We start from the raw sequence: 16,951 nt of genomic DNA, 5'->3' as shown, positions 1-16,951 counted from the left end.
TCTGATGAAGAGAGAAAAGTTTAATCATAAAAACCATGATAGGCTAAGAGGGAAAAAGCCCTAAATGCTATAAATTAACTTCTCAGAAGAAAAATGTTTATTTTGTCAAGATGTATTGCTCCATCTTATTGCTGAGGCCCGTCTCTCTGTCTTACCCTCGGAGAGATGGGTCTCAGCTGGCTGTCAGGAGTCACACTAAGGAATGAAAGGGTGCCTGGTGGACACAGCCACCAAAAATAAAAACACACATTTCTCAGACCTACTATTTAAGCTAAAGAATCTGCTAATGAGCATATTAGCTTAGGGTTGCTGTAATATTTGAGGAGACAAGGAACAAGTATGATTTATTATAGGCAAAGTGTCCTTAGAGGCTCAGAAGTCACCAGCTGCTGGTAACCACCACTGAAAAAGAATACAATTTCAAAGCTCATGAAGTGTCTCCTTTCCAGATTCACCAGGCTAATTGGGGGGGGGGCAGATACAGTTTGCAGCAGAATTCATGTAGTGCCACTATGGCAGCATTTTACAAAAAATAAATATTTAATACAATTATGTACATAGCTACAAGCACAAAATAAAAAACATTCATTTAGACCTGTCAAAAGGAAATAGCTGCTGGCAACACCCTTAGGTACTCAAAGCATCAATAAAACATGAGCAGCACCCAAGTGTTCCAGCTGCAAAATGTCCCAAACGATGTTGGGAGAAAGTTCCCATACTGAAAGCAAGAATTAAGAGAGTCAGTTCAGCCAGCTCATTATAGGCCTTCAGATCAAATATATACACAGCAAGAAAATGAAGGAGCGCCTTGAGGTCCTTTGATTCGGTATATACAACAACCTAGAAAAGGTTTAGTATTGCTCATTACCCTACTGCAGGTGGGGGGGCAGAGCAGGTCATAGAACAGGAATTGCTTATACTGAAGCAGCACTGCTCAGAATAGAATTAAAATGGCATAGTATTTGCTACTTTCAAGTAGACAGTCCAGTGATAGGAAAAGTAATGGTGAAAACAAATCTGACAGTGCTCAGAATGTCAGTTCAGCAACTTCAGGCCACAGCAGTTTGGCAGGGCCATCCAGACTCTGAATCAGTGAATAAGGATGGTTCAATCATTCCTTTCCTAAAGGAATGTCAGTATCAAAATGTGAAAGAGATTAACTGCTCCATTACTTCTTCACACTGAGAATGGAACAGTAAGACATGCTGCTATATTCTGCTCTCCCCATCTGGATTTTCAACAGGTCCATGTAAAACACAATGTTATATATGTAAACTCCCTTTCTTGGCTTTGGAGGTCTGGGAGATACGACTGATGCTGCTTTCAATGAAGAATTTCAGGCCTTCTAACCCCTGCGTGTAGAGATATTCCAGATACCAGTTCCATTTCTTCCCCTATAGAAACAGAAATGGGGTAGTTAAATGGCTGGAGCCAGAGACTCCCTTCTCTTGCCACAGTCTGAAAATGAAGGCAAATTCAAACTGGAAAGTATCTTTGTCCTGCCACCTGATTATATACATGCACAAAGATTACATCCTGCCTCTGGGTGAATATCGTGATGTTCAATAAGGAGAAATGCAAAGTCCTGCACTTTGAATGGAACAATCCCATGGCAACACTACAGGTTGAGGACCAACTAGCTAAGCAGCAGCTCTGCAGAAAAGGATCTGGGGGTTACAGTGGACAATAAGCTGGCTATGAACCAACAGTGTCCCTTCATTGTGAAGGAGGCTAACAGCATGTGGGGCTGCATTAGTAGGAGCATTGCCAGGAAATTGAGAGAATTCGTCCCCTCTATTTGATACTGGTGTGGCCACATCTGGAGTACTGGGTACAGTTTTGGGCCCCCCCCCACTACAGAAAGGATGTAGACACACTGGAGAGAGTCCAGCAGAGAGCAACAAAAATGGTGAGGGGGCTGGGGAACATAACTTAGGAGAAGCTGAGGAAACTGGGCTTATTTAGTCTGGAAAAGAGAAGACTGAGTGGGGATTTAAGAGCACCCTTCAGCAACCTGAAGCGTGGTTAAAAAGAGGGTGGAGCTAAATCAGGGGTGGGCAAAGTCTGGCCCACAGCAGACTCCATTTCTCAGCAGCCCTAACCCATGTCATTGCAGCCAGTTTCCATGGAGACCCCAGAAGGGGTGGGGCCTTTGAAGGGGGAAGAAGAGAGAGGCAGGTGCAGGCTGGGGTTTCCATGGAGACCGCCCCAAGCAGTGCTGGTAGGGCAAGCAGCTGGGTGTGGAGCTGCTCCAGGGCTGGGGCTAGGATTGTGCAGCAGTGACAGCATGGTTCGGAGCCAGGGCAGAGCTGCAGTCTGCTGTCTGCATGACCCTGCTTGAGGCATGTGGGCAGTGTGGCAGAGGCAAGGGCATGCAGGCAGTAGATTGGGACTGCCCTGGCTCCAGACCACACCGCCGCCGCCACAAAATTCTGGCCCCAGCTCTGGAATGGCTCCCCACACAGCTGTGGGCCCTGCCAGTGCTGCTTGGGCTGGTCTCCAGGGAAACCCTGACCCCGTCTCCACGGAAACTGGCTGCAGCCAGGAAGGCAGGGGCTGCTGAAAAATGAAGTCTGGTTACCAGCTGGATCTGCCATTTGGCCCACCTCTGAACTAGACTGTTCTCAGGGGTGGCAGATCACAGAACAAGGAGCAACAATCTCAAGCTACAGCAAAGGAAGTTTAGGTTAGATACCAGGAAAAAAGCATCTTTCACTAGGAAGGCAGTAAAGCACTGGAACAGGTTACCCAGAGAGGTTGCAGAATCTCCATCCTTGAAGGTTTTTAAGACCCAGCTAGACAAAGCCTTGGCTGGGATGATATAGTTGGTGATAATCGTGCTTTAAGCAGGCAGTTGGATTAGATGACCTCCTGAGCTCCCTTCCAACCGTAATTTTTTATGATTCTGTGACTACATGTCTTGCAGGATTGGACATTAGTAGCGCATCCAGACATGCACAGATGTTTGTTTCCCTGGGGACAAGTGGCAGGGGCACACCTTGCGCTGCAGGTGCTTGTCCCCAGGTAACGCCTATGCCATGTGTGCTCTGGCACATGACAAGTTATCCTGGGGGCAGTAGGAGAGCCTGGGGCCAGCACTGCGCCAAAAACACCTGCAAACTTAGTTTATAAAATGTTGGTATGCCAGGGGTGGATGGTGGGGAAGCTACAAGAAACCCAATCCTCACTGGGGCAACCCCTTCCCTGCCGTCTTCCCAGAGGTGTGTGTGCCAAGTGGCGTGTCTTTGTGCCATGCTCTGGCACCCGTGCCCCATTGGGGTTGCCTACCCGTGCCATAAACACTGAGCCTTCCCTCCCACCTCTAGAGCTAGGAACAGATATTCAAAAAACCTGAGCCTGAACTGATTCTATCTTTGCAGGTTAGTTTAAGGCTAGGCTAAATCAGTTTTGTAACCAAACAGACATCCCAGAAATGCAGGCACATGCCTGCGTTGGCTCAGGCAAGAAGCCAGAAGGGGCGGGGGATGCTAGAGCAGCCCTCCCTTTCTTCTACAGAGCTGAGGAGCCAAGCCCTGGCAAGAGAATCAGATTAGGGACAGGTTTCCCTCCCTCCTGAACAGCCCAGCAGGGAATGTTTATCACTCCTAACTCAGTATTTATCACGCCATTAAGAAAATAACAGAGGGACATTATCAGCTATCTGTTGATTCTGCCTTTGGGCCAGAGCTGTGAGGTAGCCAGCACATGGTCTGCTAGCTAATGCTGAGAGGTGTCTGTGGGGGATGGGAGAATGCCTACTTAGCAGAGAGTGGGGACAGGAGGAAGGAAGCAGGCAGACTTTCCTGTGCTTGCAAGTCTCTGCCAAAGCTACAATCAGGGAGCAGAGGAGAGGGACCAGCTGTGCTGTGGTACAGAGGAGCCCTGCCCAGCCCAGAGAACATGCTGGGATGCTAGGGGAGTCTGGTTTAAACCAGCAAGGGGTATGGGACGGACATTGCATAAACCGATTTGTGCCAAATCAGTTAAGTCTACATTCAACCAGGTTTATCTCAAATCAGTTTCAGCCATTCTCAGACTGGTTTATGTGCACTGAACATCTGTTCTGTTACAGGTTTAAGCCAGTTTCTGATTACTTAAACCGGTTTGTAATGTCTGTCCCTAGCCTAGAAGTCATTCTTTTAAGTCAGAAAGAGCATCAGAGGAATAAGCATACATTATCACTTGTCATGCTGCACCTGTTCCATGAGCAGTAGCAAAAGAAAAGAATACATACCCACCTCAGAACTTAAATGGTTTAGACCAATACTAGAAATTGACAAGCTTAATCCATTTATATTAGAAGCTGAATTTTCTTTGGCAAGTAGCTAGAGCTTCTCCGCCTGGAGGCTGTATTGGTTTTACATCTGGGTGTCTAAAATCTCAGGCTCCTGACTATAGGTGGCTGCTAGGCTATCCAATAGCACCAAATTTCAGTTTTCAGGTAATATGCTGTCTGGTTCTCCACACAAAGAGCTGGAGATGTGCAGCTGACATAGAGGTTGCTTTTGGTCCACAACTGAATCTGCATCTTTTACTGGGTTCTCCAGAAAGGAAGTGCTTTCAGACTTCTTGTAGGTACTTCTAAAGTTGGTAAATACTTTAGCACTGTATACCCATATTGCTAACCAAATAGTGAATACAACCTTCTTTAAACTAATTTATAACAAAGGTCAGTTACCTTAATTAAACTGAAGTCCAGGGTTTTATCACTTGGCCAAGCCTTAGAGGAAAGAAAACAAAGAGCAGATCAGATCAAAGTCTGTGTCCTGAGCTGCCAGGCTTTAGCTCTGCCAAATCCCCTCTTAAAGCACAGGATCAAGATGACCAAGAAAGATGACATGTATTGTGACGGACTTGTAGGACTCTCCTTAAACAAATCCATAAATGGTAAGGCACCATGGAGTATTCAACAATTTGTGGATCAATACTTTATTAATGCTTCTGGATGGAAATGGGAAATACTTTTAGACTTAATGAACTGTTATGCCTTGGAAACTCGGAAGCCACCATTTCAGAAACATTTGTTAGTTCCAAAACTGAGACAGAACAAGAGCAGATAACATACTGATGCTGAACTGATTGCCACTGTTCTCTCAGTCTGTTGCAAAGCAGCACCCCCTGGTGCTCTGGAAAGATATACTTAATGCTTTCCAGAAAAGCTGGCATTCCAAACAAGTACTCTTTTTTATTTAAAAGGTGGACTGTTTTTAGTACTCAAAAACTACATGCTTATCAGACTGTCCTGAGCTCTGATGCCCCACCTGGGAATAGTAAAAGCTGCCTAAATAAAGGTAAGCTCATGCATTAATGAAGTTTTGAACCATTTAAATTCTCAGACATTTTACTTTAACCCACTATGCAAAATAACGGCTGTACTCTTACTACGTTAAGCACAAAACCATACCATATCGATAATGTGTATTTTTATAATAGGCAAATAAAAAAAACCCAAAAAACCCCCACCATGTTAATATTGTGCTCCTGGGATGAAAGAAGTGCACAGAACATTTGTTCTGGGCCACAGAGCATAAAACCAACCCTATAAAGTACAAGTGATGCTAGCAGAACTGATTACTAAAGCAGTACATTAAGAGGCAGCTGCCTGGATAAATACTCAAGGTGGGGCAACAAATTCCAAGTGGGCAGCACAGGAAAGGGGCAAACTTTGCCCATATCCTTACCTGCTCCAGGAAAAGGATAGCATAGCCTGTTAGGGCTGGGTGGTAAATGATGTTGAAGCTATTCCTGAATTCCTGCACTCTGGTTTTCTCCAGCACCTCAGTGTCCAGGCAAATGCCCTGAGGGTGGATATCCTTCTGGAATGCACTGGATGTCCACAGGCAGCCCACCATAACCATTATGTACTGGTTGTACTCTTGGTAAGTTCGGCTACTAAACTTGAACTGCAGTATTACCTGGTGGGATCAGAAAACAATTCAGAGAGAAACTTCCTTATAACAGCTGCATGCTATCATCTTTCCCCCACCTCAGCATGTTGTTCACAACAACTTTGTAACTATCCAGAGTAAAGTACTTATCTGATCTGCTCAAAGTACCTTTTTAACCAGCTCATTTTCTTTTGCAGCTACCAAGTTGGTTCGATACCTAAAGAAATAAATACACAAAAAAATGTTAGATGCCCTCTGCATTGAGAGAGAGAGAGAGACCAGAGAAGGGCAGGAGGACTGCTTTCAGAACAAGTTAAGGCAGCTTTTATCCTTCACTAGTGAGATTGCTACACTCTCTCTTCCAGCTATGAAAGCTGACAGAAGGAGGAGTTCAAAGGAACCACACTATTTGGCACAGATCCAGCCTTTACTCAGGAATTAGGGAGGAGGAAGACACTTGAATGAGAGTCTTGCATGAGCAATATGTTCCAGGCAAACAAGGCAAAGTCACCTTCATACAGTTCAAAATGCTATAACACAATGACTGCAGCACAAAAGTGCAGTATATCTTTAAGAAGGAGCCTTTCATTTGGTAAGTAGAGAAAATGGAAATCACTAGAAGTAATGAAACCTGATAGTTGTTCTATATAACAAGCACTAACTCCTCTCATCTCCCAGAGAGCATCCTGTCATGTTAATGATCCTTTAGTCTCCCCAGAGAAAAAGCCACATGGAGAGCCCTATGCCAGCTGTCGGCAATTGACTACTTTTCTTATCAGATGCAACCACTGGAAGTAACACCATCAAGAGTGGCAGGACTGTAGATCCTGCAGAGAAACAACCAATGTTTTCTCCAAGCATGCAGGCAACACTAGGCAGCCATCCCAGACTCAAAAGGTAGAAGTACTTTATGCTCTGTGCCTTGGGTGACTGGTACCTCCTAAGTCAGGAGGGGGCACTTGCCCCCCCCCAGTGGCCAGTCAGTAACCAGGGGGTGCTGATTTCACTGACTGGGGAGGGAGGGGAATTCCCTTGAGGCCAATCATGCTGACCTGGAAGTGCCAGCAACAGGCCACTGGCACTTCTGGGTCAGCACAATTGATGGAGGGGGGACCACGGGGATCACTTCTCTTGGCACCCCCACTTCCTGCTTGCACTCTCAGGGGGGGCACCAGTGCTCTTGCCTGCCTCCCCTGCCTGTCTCCAGCAGGGAACGCTGGCTGTCAGGGGGTGCAATGTGCACCTCAGTGCATCCCCTGTAAGTCACCACTGCTCAGTGCATCCATTAACAGCACTGCATAATGCTTCTTTCTGCAAATATGAGTTCATTGGTTAGAGCACAGGACTGAGGCTCAGAAACTCTAGGGTCAAAGCTTGACTGATACCATTTCTCAATATGAAGCAGGACAAGGTACTTAAGCTCTCTCAAAGTATTATGGGAACCACCTACCTCTCCCCTTATGAATGGCATGACGGGGGGGAACAGGATCCTGAAACTGTGTTCTATTCTTACCTGGGATGTGAGTATGGAAAAAAATGTTGTGAAACAATGCTATTAGAGCAGGAATTGACCAGAACTGGCCCAAAAAGGGATTATAATCAGCCCAGAAAGTCAGGATTTGGTGGCAAAAGTAGTGGCGGCAGGGTATGTCAGCCAAGGAAGTGGCAGCAGCAACACCTTCAGACTGAGTTCTGTTACTTTGGCCTGCTGCTGCTGCTAAAAGATTGCTTACCCCTGCTATAGAGCACTGTATGCCCAGCTCTGAGAATAACCCAAGCATGCCACCTTCTGCTCCTTCCAGAGAGAATAACTCACGCTGGAGATTTTATGGACAGCCCATGATTTTGTCTGACATAACTAAAGGTGGCCACTCTCCTCAAGATGGATGTGAGGAAGTTGAAAGCTCCCCATCTTTGGTACCTGTATATAACGTAACAGAGCTGGTTCAGGATGACTGAATCCATGCTGAGCAGTGCTGGGTAGAAAACTCCAGCAGGAGGCAACACCAACAAGGGTAGATTATATTTCAGATACATGTCACACACCTGCAGAAACAAAGCAGATCAGTCTCCACGGTGCTTACAGAGCCGGATGAACATTGCATTACTTATCTGCTAACTGTTAACTCTGACACCTTTGCAGGAAAAGCTGGTAAAGCAATCCCACATGCTCTTTTCTCATCTCCACCAAATATTCACACAGTGGCAGGTCTGCAAAGGGTCAGGCCCAACCCTCAATGCTACATTTTAATATTGTAACTGGCTGGGACAGACCTGTCCAGATCTCTATGGTAAACATGCAACATACTTCTCTCTGATAATTCTCTTGTACCTGCAATTTGAACTAGACCCAACACAATCTAATTCTTAAATCAGATTTGCTGTTATTAGTGGACCACGTAACAGAGTGATATTATGCCAGTTGGACAATAGAGGTTTCCCAATTGGCCTGCTAGGATTCCATGGTCACACCAAAAACACTTTGCTGTGAAGAGCTGATATGGTGACCACAGGGAACTGTTCAGCTCCTGTTAACAATATTAAAAAAACCCAACTAACTCCACAAGTGAGGTTAGGGCACCACATGTCACACATTGAAAAGTACAGTCCTCTTTATGATTTCGCTGCTGTTAACAGCTTTCACCCTTATTCCAGCCCTGCAACAGCAGTACTGCTAAAATTGAACAAGAATTGCCAGTGTGGAGCAATGTCCATGGAAAGAAAAAGCAGGAGAGGCAGGGTTGGGGCTTTGATCAGTTTCTCAACCAAAAGAGGGAAGAAAAACCTTTTTTTTTTTTTTTCTAAGGCTCTCTAAATATTGAATTTTCAAAGATCAGTATAAAAAGACTTGAAATGGTTGCAACCTTTTAGGGCACAACTCATCTACCTCTGTGGGTTGCTGTGCTGGGCCTGCAGGTGAGAGTCACTGGGCCAGTTTGCAGGTCATACTGGGACCACTTCTATGCCAGGTGCTGCATGCCAGCCCTACTCCAGGACTGTGCTGCACGCAGCACATGAATTAGACCCATAGCACAGTGGGTCAGCCTGGGGTGCGCCCTGCTTGCTGGCTCCAGGGCTGGTCCAGATAGAGCCCCAGGACATCTGCAAGTAAAGCCACTGCAAGAGGCCAGCCTGAAGGTGCACCTCATGCCACCCATACTTGGGATCCATTGTGCTGTATTCAGTGTGCTGCAGGGCCACCACATGCTGTATGCAGCATAGGGGGCCAATGCAGAGCATACACTGCATGAAGAGCCCAGCCAGACTAGTGCTATGCTCTGGTCTCTAGCACAGCCTCATCCAGACCAGCCACAGATCTAGCATGTAGAACCCATCAGGTGCCACATATAGCACATGCACCTGCCCAAGCCCCCGTACTGCGTGAGGTGCCAGGTTCAGTCCGTGCACATGCACCACAAAGGGCTGGGGCCAATTCATGCTCCATACAGCACACTGGTTTAGTCCCAAGGCCCACAGAATGAATTGTATGGTTTCATGGGCTGGATCCAGCCCATGGGCCATATGTTTGACACCCGTACTTCAGGGTCTTGCTGCTTCATGTTTTAGTGGGTGTATTATGCATGTCACTATCAACAGCACCCACATCCTCCCTGACTTAAATAAACAATGAAAAAAACCCAGACAACTGCCCTTATCCATACCTTGGAATGCAGCAGCTATCCTCTGTGCCAGAAAACTAATCTAGCATCTAATCAAAGATAGCTTCTTTAAACTATTACAACAAAGGAAATTTCATGTCCTTCACTACAAATGAAAACTGCTCTCAGGCAAATGCATCTTCTTGGAATGGCAACAGCAGTAGGATACTTACTGTTTCATAGAAGTCCAGAATAAAGTGAAGCAAGAAAGTAGCATTGCTTTCCAAGCGCAGTGCCACAGCACAGAGCTGCCCTACAAAATGGATCAGCTCAGCTACACAATTGACCAGTCCAGAAAGCGTGGTGTTCCTATAGCAGGATGAGGGACAGACAGACGTACAACATTAACACACCTCTCTCCAGAGTTTGAACAATGTTGAGGAGAAGCAAGCAAAATGATACGGAGAGAACTGTATGCAGGTAGCAATGTGAACTGAAATTCAGTATTTGCTGGATGTATTCAACAAAACACTTATCCAAAATAATACCAACATAGGTAACTCATCACTACTGCAGAGAACTTGACTTTTCAATTCTAAGATTTTAGAACACTTAAATTCTCAATTAAAATAGATTTTAGCATTTTTCATTCAATGATATATTCCTGATGTCTAGCTTGGTAAGAAAGACCTCAATCTACTTGCTTTGTATTTCTAAAGTATGTTGGAATATTTCTTACTTTGAGAAGTGAAGCAGCCTTAGGAGTCAAGAAGAAAGGTACGTGAATCATACCTCAGATGTACTTTGAACAACTTATACTACAATCTAGAGAGTATAGAAGTCTAGACAATTGTTTTTTTCCCCAAAGTTTAAAAAATATTATTTCCACATGGAGAATTAAGACTGAAAAAGGTCTTTGGTGAGAGCCGCACCAAGTAGAAGCGAGTAAAAAGGAATTTTTGAGCTCACAAAAAAGCACTATGCAGTGAAGTCCCAAAACACCAAATAATACCTATAAAACAATGCTCCAGATGTAGTTCGTATATTGGCGTCTTCGTTTTAGTTTGGGGACTACAATACTGAACAAATGCAAGAAATTGACATGACTAAATTTGCGAGTGTACAGCAGGATACAAGCTATGAATAACATTTGGTTCAAAGAACAGAAATCTCAGTATTATTTATATGAATGCTGTGAGACATTTACTTGCCTATGTCTTTACTGAAGGCAGCATAAGCCCAGAGGTTTACTTCCTGCCCAAAGCCCTCTGTGTAGGAGAATATTAAGAACAATGATTTGGACTAAATTAATGACTTAGTTCATAAACCATACCAAGTGAGAGAACCCTGCCTGTACAAGTTAACCTCTCTTTGAGGGGAGGAATTCTAGAGGAGAGCAAACTGGTACAGAAGGACTCAAAGTCTGATAGGGATACAAGGTGGAAACTGCAAGCCAGCATAGTATCTACCCCAACCAATTACTGTGTCCAGTTGACAAATGTTTTGTTTTGAAAAAAGATTGTATTGTACCCCTGAATAAAAAACTCCTAAGAAGATAACCAGAATGATTAACTCCTCCAGGAAACCAAGGCAAGTTGGCATTGCTGAAACTTCTAGCCTAGAGTGGGAGAGTAATAGGATTCCCCTTTGGAGTTATTTAGAGGCTCAAGACCTATCACTAGAGAAAGTGCCTTGGTGACATGTTGCAAAGGAGTAAAAAAGCATAATACAGTTATCTGTGACACAAACAGAAATGCTTGTAAAGGAATTCAGAGGATTCACAACTGAGTTAACATTCAGTAAAGCAAGAGCAGTTCCAACTTTCCACCCAGCTTTATGCCACTCATAAGAAGTGGGGTATTTGTATGCACCATGCATACAATCAGTGCATTGTCTACGTTTCAGATGAACTTACAAAGGACTTATTTCAGTATTAGACTCCATATCCAACTGCATCACATGCCAATTCAACCAGTTCTGCAACAGCTCCTTCAGGCTCTCAAGAACACTACACTGGAGCAGGGAAAGAAAATGACAGATTAGCACACAGGGAGCAGTATTAAGGTAATTAAAATATTCCATCAGACCCAATGATTACTGGACAGTTTCAGATGCAGTTTATCAGGACCACAGGAAAGATTAGAGACAACTTGCTGAAGCCCAGGTTGTCTGAAGAGGTTGGAGTATCACCTATAACCAAGGGTGCTCAATGTCCAGCCTGCAGACCAAGGTCAGAACAATCTCCACAGAGTCACCTCCCCAACACATTCCAATTCTCTAAAGCAGGAGTTGGCAACCCTCAGCATGGCACATGAAGCCATTTTGCTCAGCATGCCACAGTTGGCCTGGACTCTGGGCAGGCCCCAGCTACCAGCCACAGAGCCCATGGCTGCTGCAGGTGGTAGGAAGGCAGCAAGCAGCTGCACTGGGATCTGTGGAGCCCTGGCCAGGCTCATTAGCAGCAGCAGGCACTCAGGAAAAAGACAACTTGCTAAATGGGTACTTTTGCGTTGGTTTTTCACCAGTCCCATGGGATGCGCCTGCCCATTTTGGGACAGGGAGGCCTGGGTGGGGAAGATTCCTTACCCTCCATTAATGCTGACCTTGTGAAAGAACACCTTGAGAGGCTGGATACCTTCAGGTCAGCCCGCCCTGACTGTTTACATCCCAGGGTACTCAAGGAGCTGGCTAGCATCATAGCTCAGCCCCTGGCATGGATCTTTGAGAACTCCTGGTGCTCTGGTGAAGTGCCCAAAGATTGGAAGAAGGCCAATGTGGTACCTATCTTCAAGAAAGGGAGGAAAGTGGATCTGGCAAACTACAGGCCCATCAGCCTGACTTCTATCCCAGGGGAAGGTCTTGGAAAAGATTATCAAAATGGCTATTCTTAGCGGGCTGGCTGATGGCAACATCCTGAGGGATAGCCAGCATGGGTTTGTTGTGGGTTGGTCTTGCTTGACCAATCTTATCTCCTTTTACAACCAGGTGACCTATCACCTGGACAAGGGAGAAGAGATTGATATCATATATCTTGACTTCAAAAAGCCTTCAATCTGGTATCCCATGATCACCTCTTAGCAAAACTGGTGAACTGAGGCCTTGGCCTCACCATGATCCGCTGGCTGGGGAATTGGCTCCGTGGTAGAACCCAAAAGGTGGTGGTTTATGGAAGTTAATCATCGTGGTACACTGTGACCAGTGGGGTCCTCAAGGGTCTATCCTTGGGCCTATACTATTTAACATCTTCATTAATGATGTGAACATTGGTGTCAGAATTGGACTGGCCAAGTTCAATGACAACACCCAACTCTGGGGTAAAGCATCCACACCTGAGGACAAGAGGGTGATCCAGGCTGACCTTGACAGGCGCCGGAAATGGGCGGATGAGAACCTGATGGTGTTTAACACCGAAAAATGCAAGGTTCTCCACCTCAGGGGAAAAAAAAACCCTGCAGCATGCTTATAGGTTTGGCAGTGCTACGCTGGCTAGCACTATGGATGAAAGGGACTTGGGGGTCATGATTGAACATGAGCCTTCAATGTGATGCTGCAGCTAGTAAAGCAAGCAAAATGCTGGCTTGCATCCATAGATGCTTCTCCAGCAAATACCAGGACGCCATTCTCCTGTTGTACTCAGCCTTGGTGAGGCCGCAGCTGGAATACTGCATCCAGTTTTGGGCTCCACAATTCAAAAAGGATGTGGAGAAGCTTGAGAGAGTGCAGAGGAGAGCCACACGCATGATCAAAAGTCAGGAAAACAGACCTTATGATGAGAGGCTGAGAGCCATGGGACTCTTCAGCCTGAAAAAGCGCAGGCTCAGGTGATCTAGTGGCCACCTATATAAGTTTATCAGGGTGCTCACCAGGGTTTGGGGGAACATCTGTTCACCAGAGAGCCCCAAGGGACGACAAGGCCGCATGGTCACAAACTCCTCCATGGCTGTTTCAGGCTGGACATAAGGAAGAGCTTCTTTAGTGTCCCAGACCCCAAGGTATGGAACAGACTGCCGCCAAAGGTGGTTCAAGCACCTACTTTGAACACCTTCAAGAGACATTTGGATGCGTATCTTGCTGGGATCCTATGATCCCTGCTGACTTCCTGCCCCTGAGGCAGGGGGCTGGACTTGATCTTCCAAGGTCCCTTCCTGCCCTAGTGTCTATGAATGTGCTTTGGGGCAGACAGCAAGTAAGGGGCCAGGGATGCATTTTCACAAGAATCAGGCCCCTTGTGGCTCCCCTGCCATCCACCCTGCATACCAACATCTTACAAGTCAAAGTTGAAGGATTTTTTGGCATTCTGCTGAAAAACATTGCCAACCCCTGCTCTAGACCCATGCCAAGACTTGAATCACAAATATCCATTATGCTATCAGTAGATTTGAATTAGTAAGGACAGAAATACAAACTAGAAACATCTGTTGTCAGCATAATGGCCTTAAATTACCTTAAAATATAGGGATGATGTGAAAAACAGCTGTGCCAAAGGCTCACAAAGGTATGGCTTCACTTCTGAAATGAAAGAGAAGTAAAAAGATATCTGTACAAGAATTCAAGCTACCCCGTCTAGATATAGCCTATGCTCATTCAGTCTGCCTCACGTACCTGAAAAGCTATTGAGAGGGATCCAGCTCACCAGCCTGAGAACTTGTAATCGACAGCAGGAACCATCCCAGAGGGGAAGGCTTTTATATAGGAATTCTTCACAGGAAGAGATTCCCTCCTGCAAAGCACAAGATTAAAACATTAAAAAAGTTAATCTCAAAAGCCTGTCCCTTGTCTTCCTTCATTCCATGGTTTACTTTAGAGAAGAACAGGGGCCACCCAGCTCACCAGGATGCTAGTTAACAAGTACACTTTCAAAATTATCATACATCCAGAAGGAGTCAGTTTAGGAATCTTCACTTGCTCTGTGAACAGATTTTAACTGATTTATCTCTCATGGATTCCACAGGAAATGGACAATCCCCAATGCATCCTAAGGGAAAAAAAATTAAGGAAGCTAAGGTTCTTCAATAAGCTGGTTACCTGCAAGAAACACTCCGCTTTGTAGACAGTATCCAGGAAGTCTTTGAAGTCTTCTTCATACAGCTGATTATCTACCTTGCACCAAATGCACTCTAAACCAAAGAGAATATTGTACTGGATCAGAACATAGAAGATTCACACAAACAGAAGCAGATCACAAAATGCTCTTCCCTGGATGAATACATCAACTGTATTTTTTTCAGCTACATATGCATGTACAGTTAAGTACCATCACCGAGATAGGAAAAATACAGTTTTTAATACAGTTTCAGACACCGTTTTCCTCCCCACCAAGCCTGGTAATATTAAGTTTCTACCTTCTTGAAGAGCCTGGCCCATCCAGTAGTTGAGCCGCAGGTATATAGATTCATCTTTGATACAATTAATGTAATGAAGCAACAAAGGACTCCTTAGCACTGAACTCATTCGGGAAGGAAACTGAAAGAAACCAGGATAACTAGCTATTGAATCTTTATTTCTGAAAAGTGCCAACACAAAGCTGATGCTATCAGAATTGTCCAATCTCTCTGATCCAAAGCGCCCAAACACACAAGACAGTTGGAACCAAAGCTTTCATACCACTGTGGACTAAACCCCACATTTTTTTTTATTGGGGTTGAGCAACATGTGCACTGCTCCCTGTAAGGTCATGGGCACAATACATGGTTACATCTCACCTGCATGTGTGCCCATGCTGAGGCCTTCCTGTCACTCACCTCTAGGCAGTGGATGTTCTGTAGGAGTTGAGAAAATGTACAGAGTTTCTCCACTGGAAAGGATTCAGTGGGACTGAATATGTCAACATGGCTGACCTCCTTGCACACAGTTGTGTTACTTGTACTGCCGCTACTTGCAGGCAAAATCAACTGAGTATTCCATTTCTAGACAGATTGGAAATCAAAATTAACAGCAGCAAGTAGGACTCCAACATAGTCATTCAGATAAATGCAGATATGCTCCAAATTATTTTACTACCCTGCAAAATACAATACACTTATATCCCAGGCATTTGAGGCAGTGCATTGTCATCAGGGATCCTGGTTTTCTGTTTAAAATATGAAATAGTCTGATTAAAAAAAAATACCAACTTCTCTGGATTACCCCCCATCAGCATTTTTCTGCAATTAAAATGAAATGCCGCTATCTATCTCTATATAGGTATCAGTTGAACACAATGTTTTGATACATTTACAATTTTAAGTAATTTGGAAGCCTACTAGTGCCTCAATCATTATAACAAAATACATTTTAAATACCTATACATTTCAGTGTTTGATTTTTTTATCATAGATTTCATAGACATTAGGGCTGGAAGGGACCTCAGGAGAACATCGAGTCCAGCCCCCTGCCCAAAGGATAGGAAGTCACCTGGGGTCATAGGATCCCAGTAAGATAAGCATTCAATTTACTCTTGAAGGTGTTCAATGTAGGCGCTTGAACCACCTCTGCTGGCAGACTGTTCCAGACCTTGGGGGCTCGGACAGTAAAGAAATTCTTCCTTATGTCCAGCCTGAAACGGTCTTGCAGGAGACCGTTCGACCTCGTCATCCCTTGGGGCGCTCTGGTGAACAAACATTCCCCCAGATCCTGGTGGTCACCCCTGATAAACTTATAGGTGGCCATCAGATCACCCCTGAGCCTACGCTTTTCCAGGCTAAAGAGTCCCATGGCTCTCAGCCTGTCATCGTAAGATCTGTTTTCCTGACCTCTGATCATGCGCGTGGCTCTCCTCTGGACTCTCTCAAGCTTCTCCACATCCTTTTTGAATTGTGGAGCCCAAAACTGGACGCAGTACTCCAGCTGCAGCCTCACCAAGGCCGAGTACAAGGGGAGAATGATGTCCCGGGATTTGCTCAAGAAGCATCTATGGATGCAAGCCAACGTTTTGGTCACTTTACTAGCCGCAGCATCGCATTGCAGGTTCACGTTCATCTTGTGGTCAATGATGACCCCCAAGTCTCTTTCTTCTGTAGTACTAACCAACATAGCACTGCCGAGCCTATAAGGGTACTGCAGGTTTTTCCTCCCAAGGTGGAGAACCTTGCATTTATCAGTGTTAAACACCATAAGGTTCTCGTCTGCCCGTTTGCTGAGCTTGTCCAGGTCAGCCTGGATCACCCGCCTGTCCTCTGGCGTGGATGCTTTGCCCCAAAGTTTGGTGTCATCGGCGAACTTGGCCAGTCCACTCCTGACTCCAATGTCCACATTGTTAATGAAGATGTTGAACAGTATGGGTCCCAGGACAGAGCCTTGAGGGACCCCACTGGTCACAGGGCACCACAATGAGTGACTGCCATCAATCACAACCCTCTGGGTCCGACCACGGAGCCAATTTCCCAGCCAGCGGATCGTGGTGGAGCCAAGGCCACAACTGGGCAGTTTGGCCAAGAGGTGATCATGGGATACCAGATCAAAAGCTTTTTTGAAGTCAAGATATAT

The 16,951-nt window shown here is 45.3% G+C and overlaps 1 protein-coding gene across 1 annotated transcript in view; it reads right to left on the bottom strand.

Annotated features, from left to right (window-relative positions):
* CENPI (centromere protein I) overlaps positions 1 to 16,951 on the bottom strand; it is a 40,615-nt gene continuing 23,664 nt past the window's right edge. Inside the window, exons 10-21 of the mRNA XM_090061539.1 lie at positions 15,229 to 15,393; positions 14,830 to 14,950; positions 14,513 to 14,604; positions 14,090 to 14,207; positions 13,932 to 13,996; positions 11,403 to 11,500; positions 9,721 to 9,856; positions 7,810 to 7,934; positions 6,057 to 6,105; positions 5,682 to 5,915; positions 4,679 to 4,720; positions 1 to 1,394 (exon numbers count right to left, since the gene is read on the bottom strand). Coding sequence (XP_089917665.1) covers positions 1,263 to 1,394; positions 4,679 to 4,720; positions 5,682 to 5,915; positions 6,057 to 6,105; positions 7,810 to 7,934; positions 9,721 to 9,856; positions 11,403 to 11,500; positions 13,932 to 13,996; positions 14,090 to 14,207; positions 14,513 to 14,604; positions 14,830 to 14,950; positions 15,229 to 15,393 — 1,377 coding nt within the window. The 3' untranslated portion in view covers positions 1 to 1,262. The remainder of the gene's footprint in view (positions 1,395 to 4,678; positions 4,721 to 5,681; positions 5,916 to 6,056; positions 6,106 to 7,809; positions 7,935 to 9,720; positions 9,857 to 11,402; positions 11,501 to 13,931; positions 13,997 to 14,089; positions 14,208 to 14,512; positions 14,605 to 14,829; positions 14,951 to 15,228; positions 15,394 to 16,951) is intronic.

Source organism: Crocodylus siamensis, chromosome 8 (genome assembly GCF_052110815.1).
Source record: "Crocodylus siamensis isolate JL-2025a chromosome 8, ASM5211081v1, whole genome shotgun sequence".
NCBI lineage: Eukaryota > Metazoa > Chordata > Crocodylia > Crocodylidae > Crocodylus > Crocodylus siamensis.
Note: the sequence above shows the minus strand (reverse complement) of the source record. Positions and strands in the feature narration are given on the sequence as shown.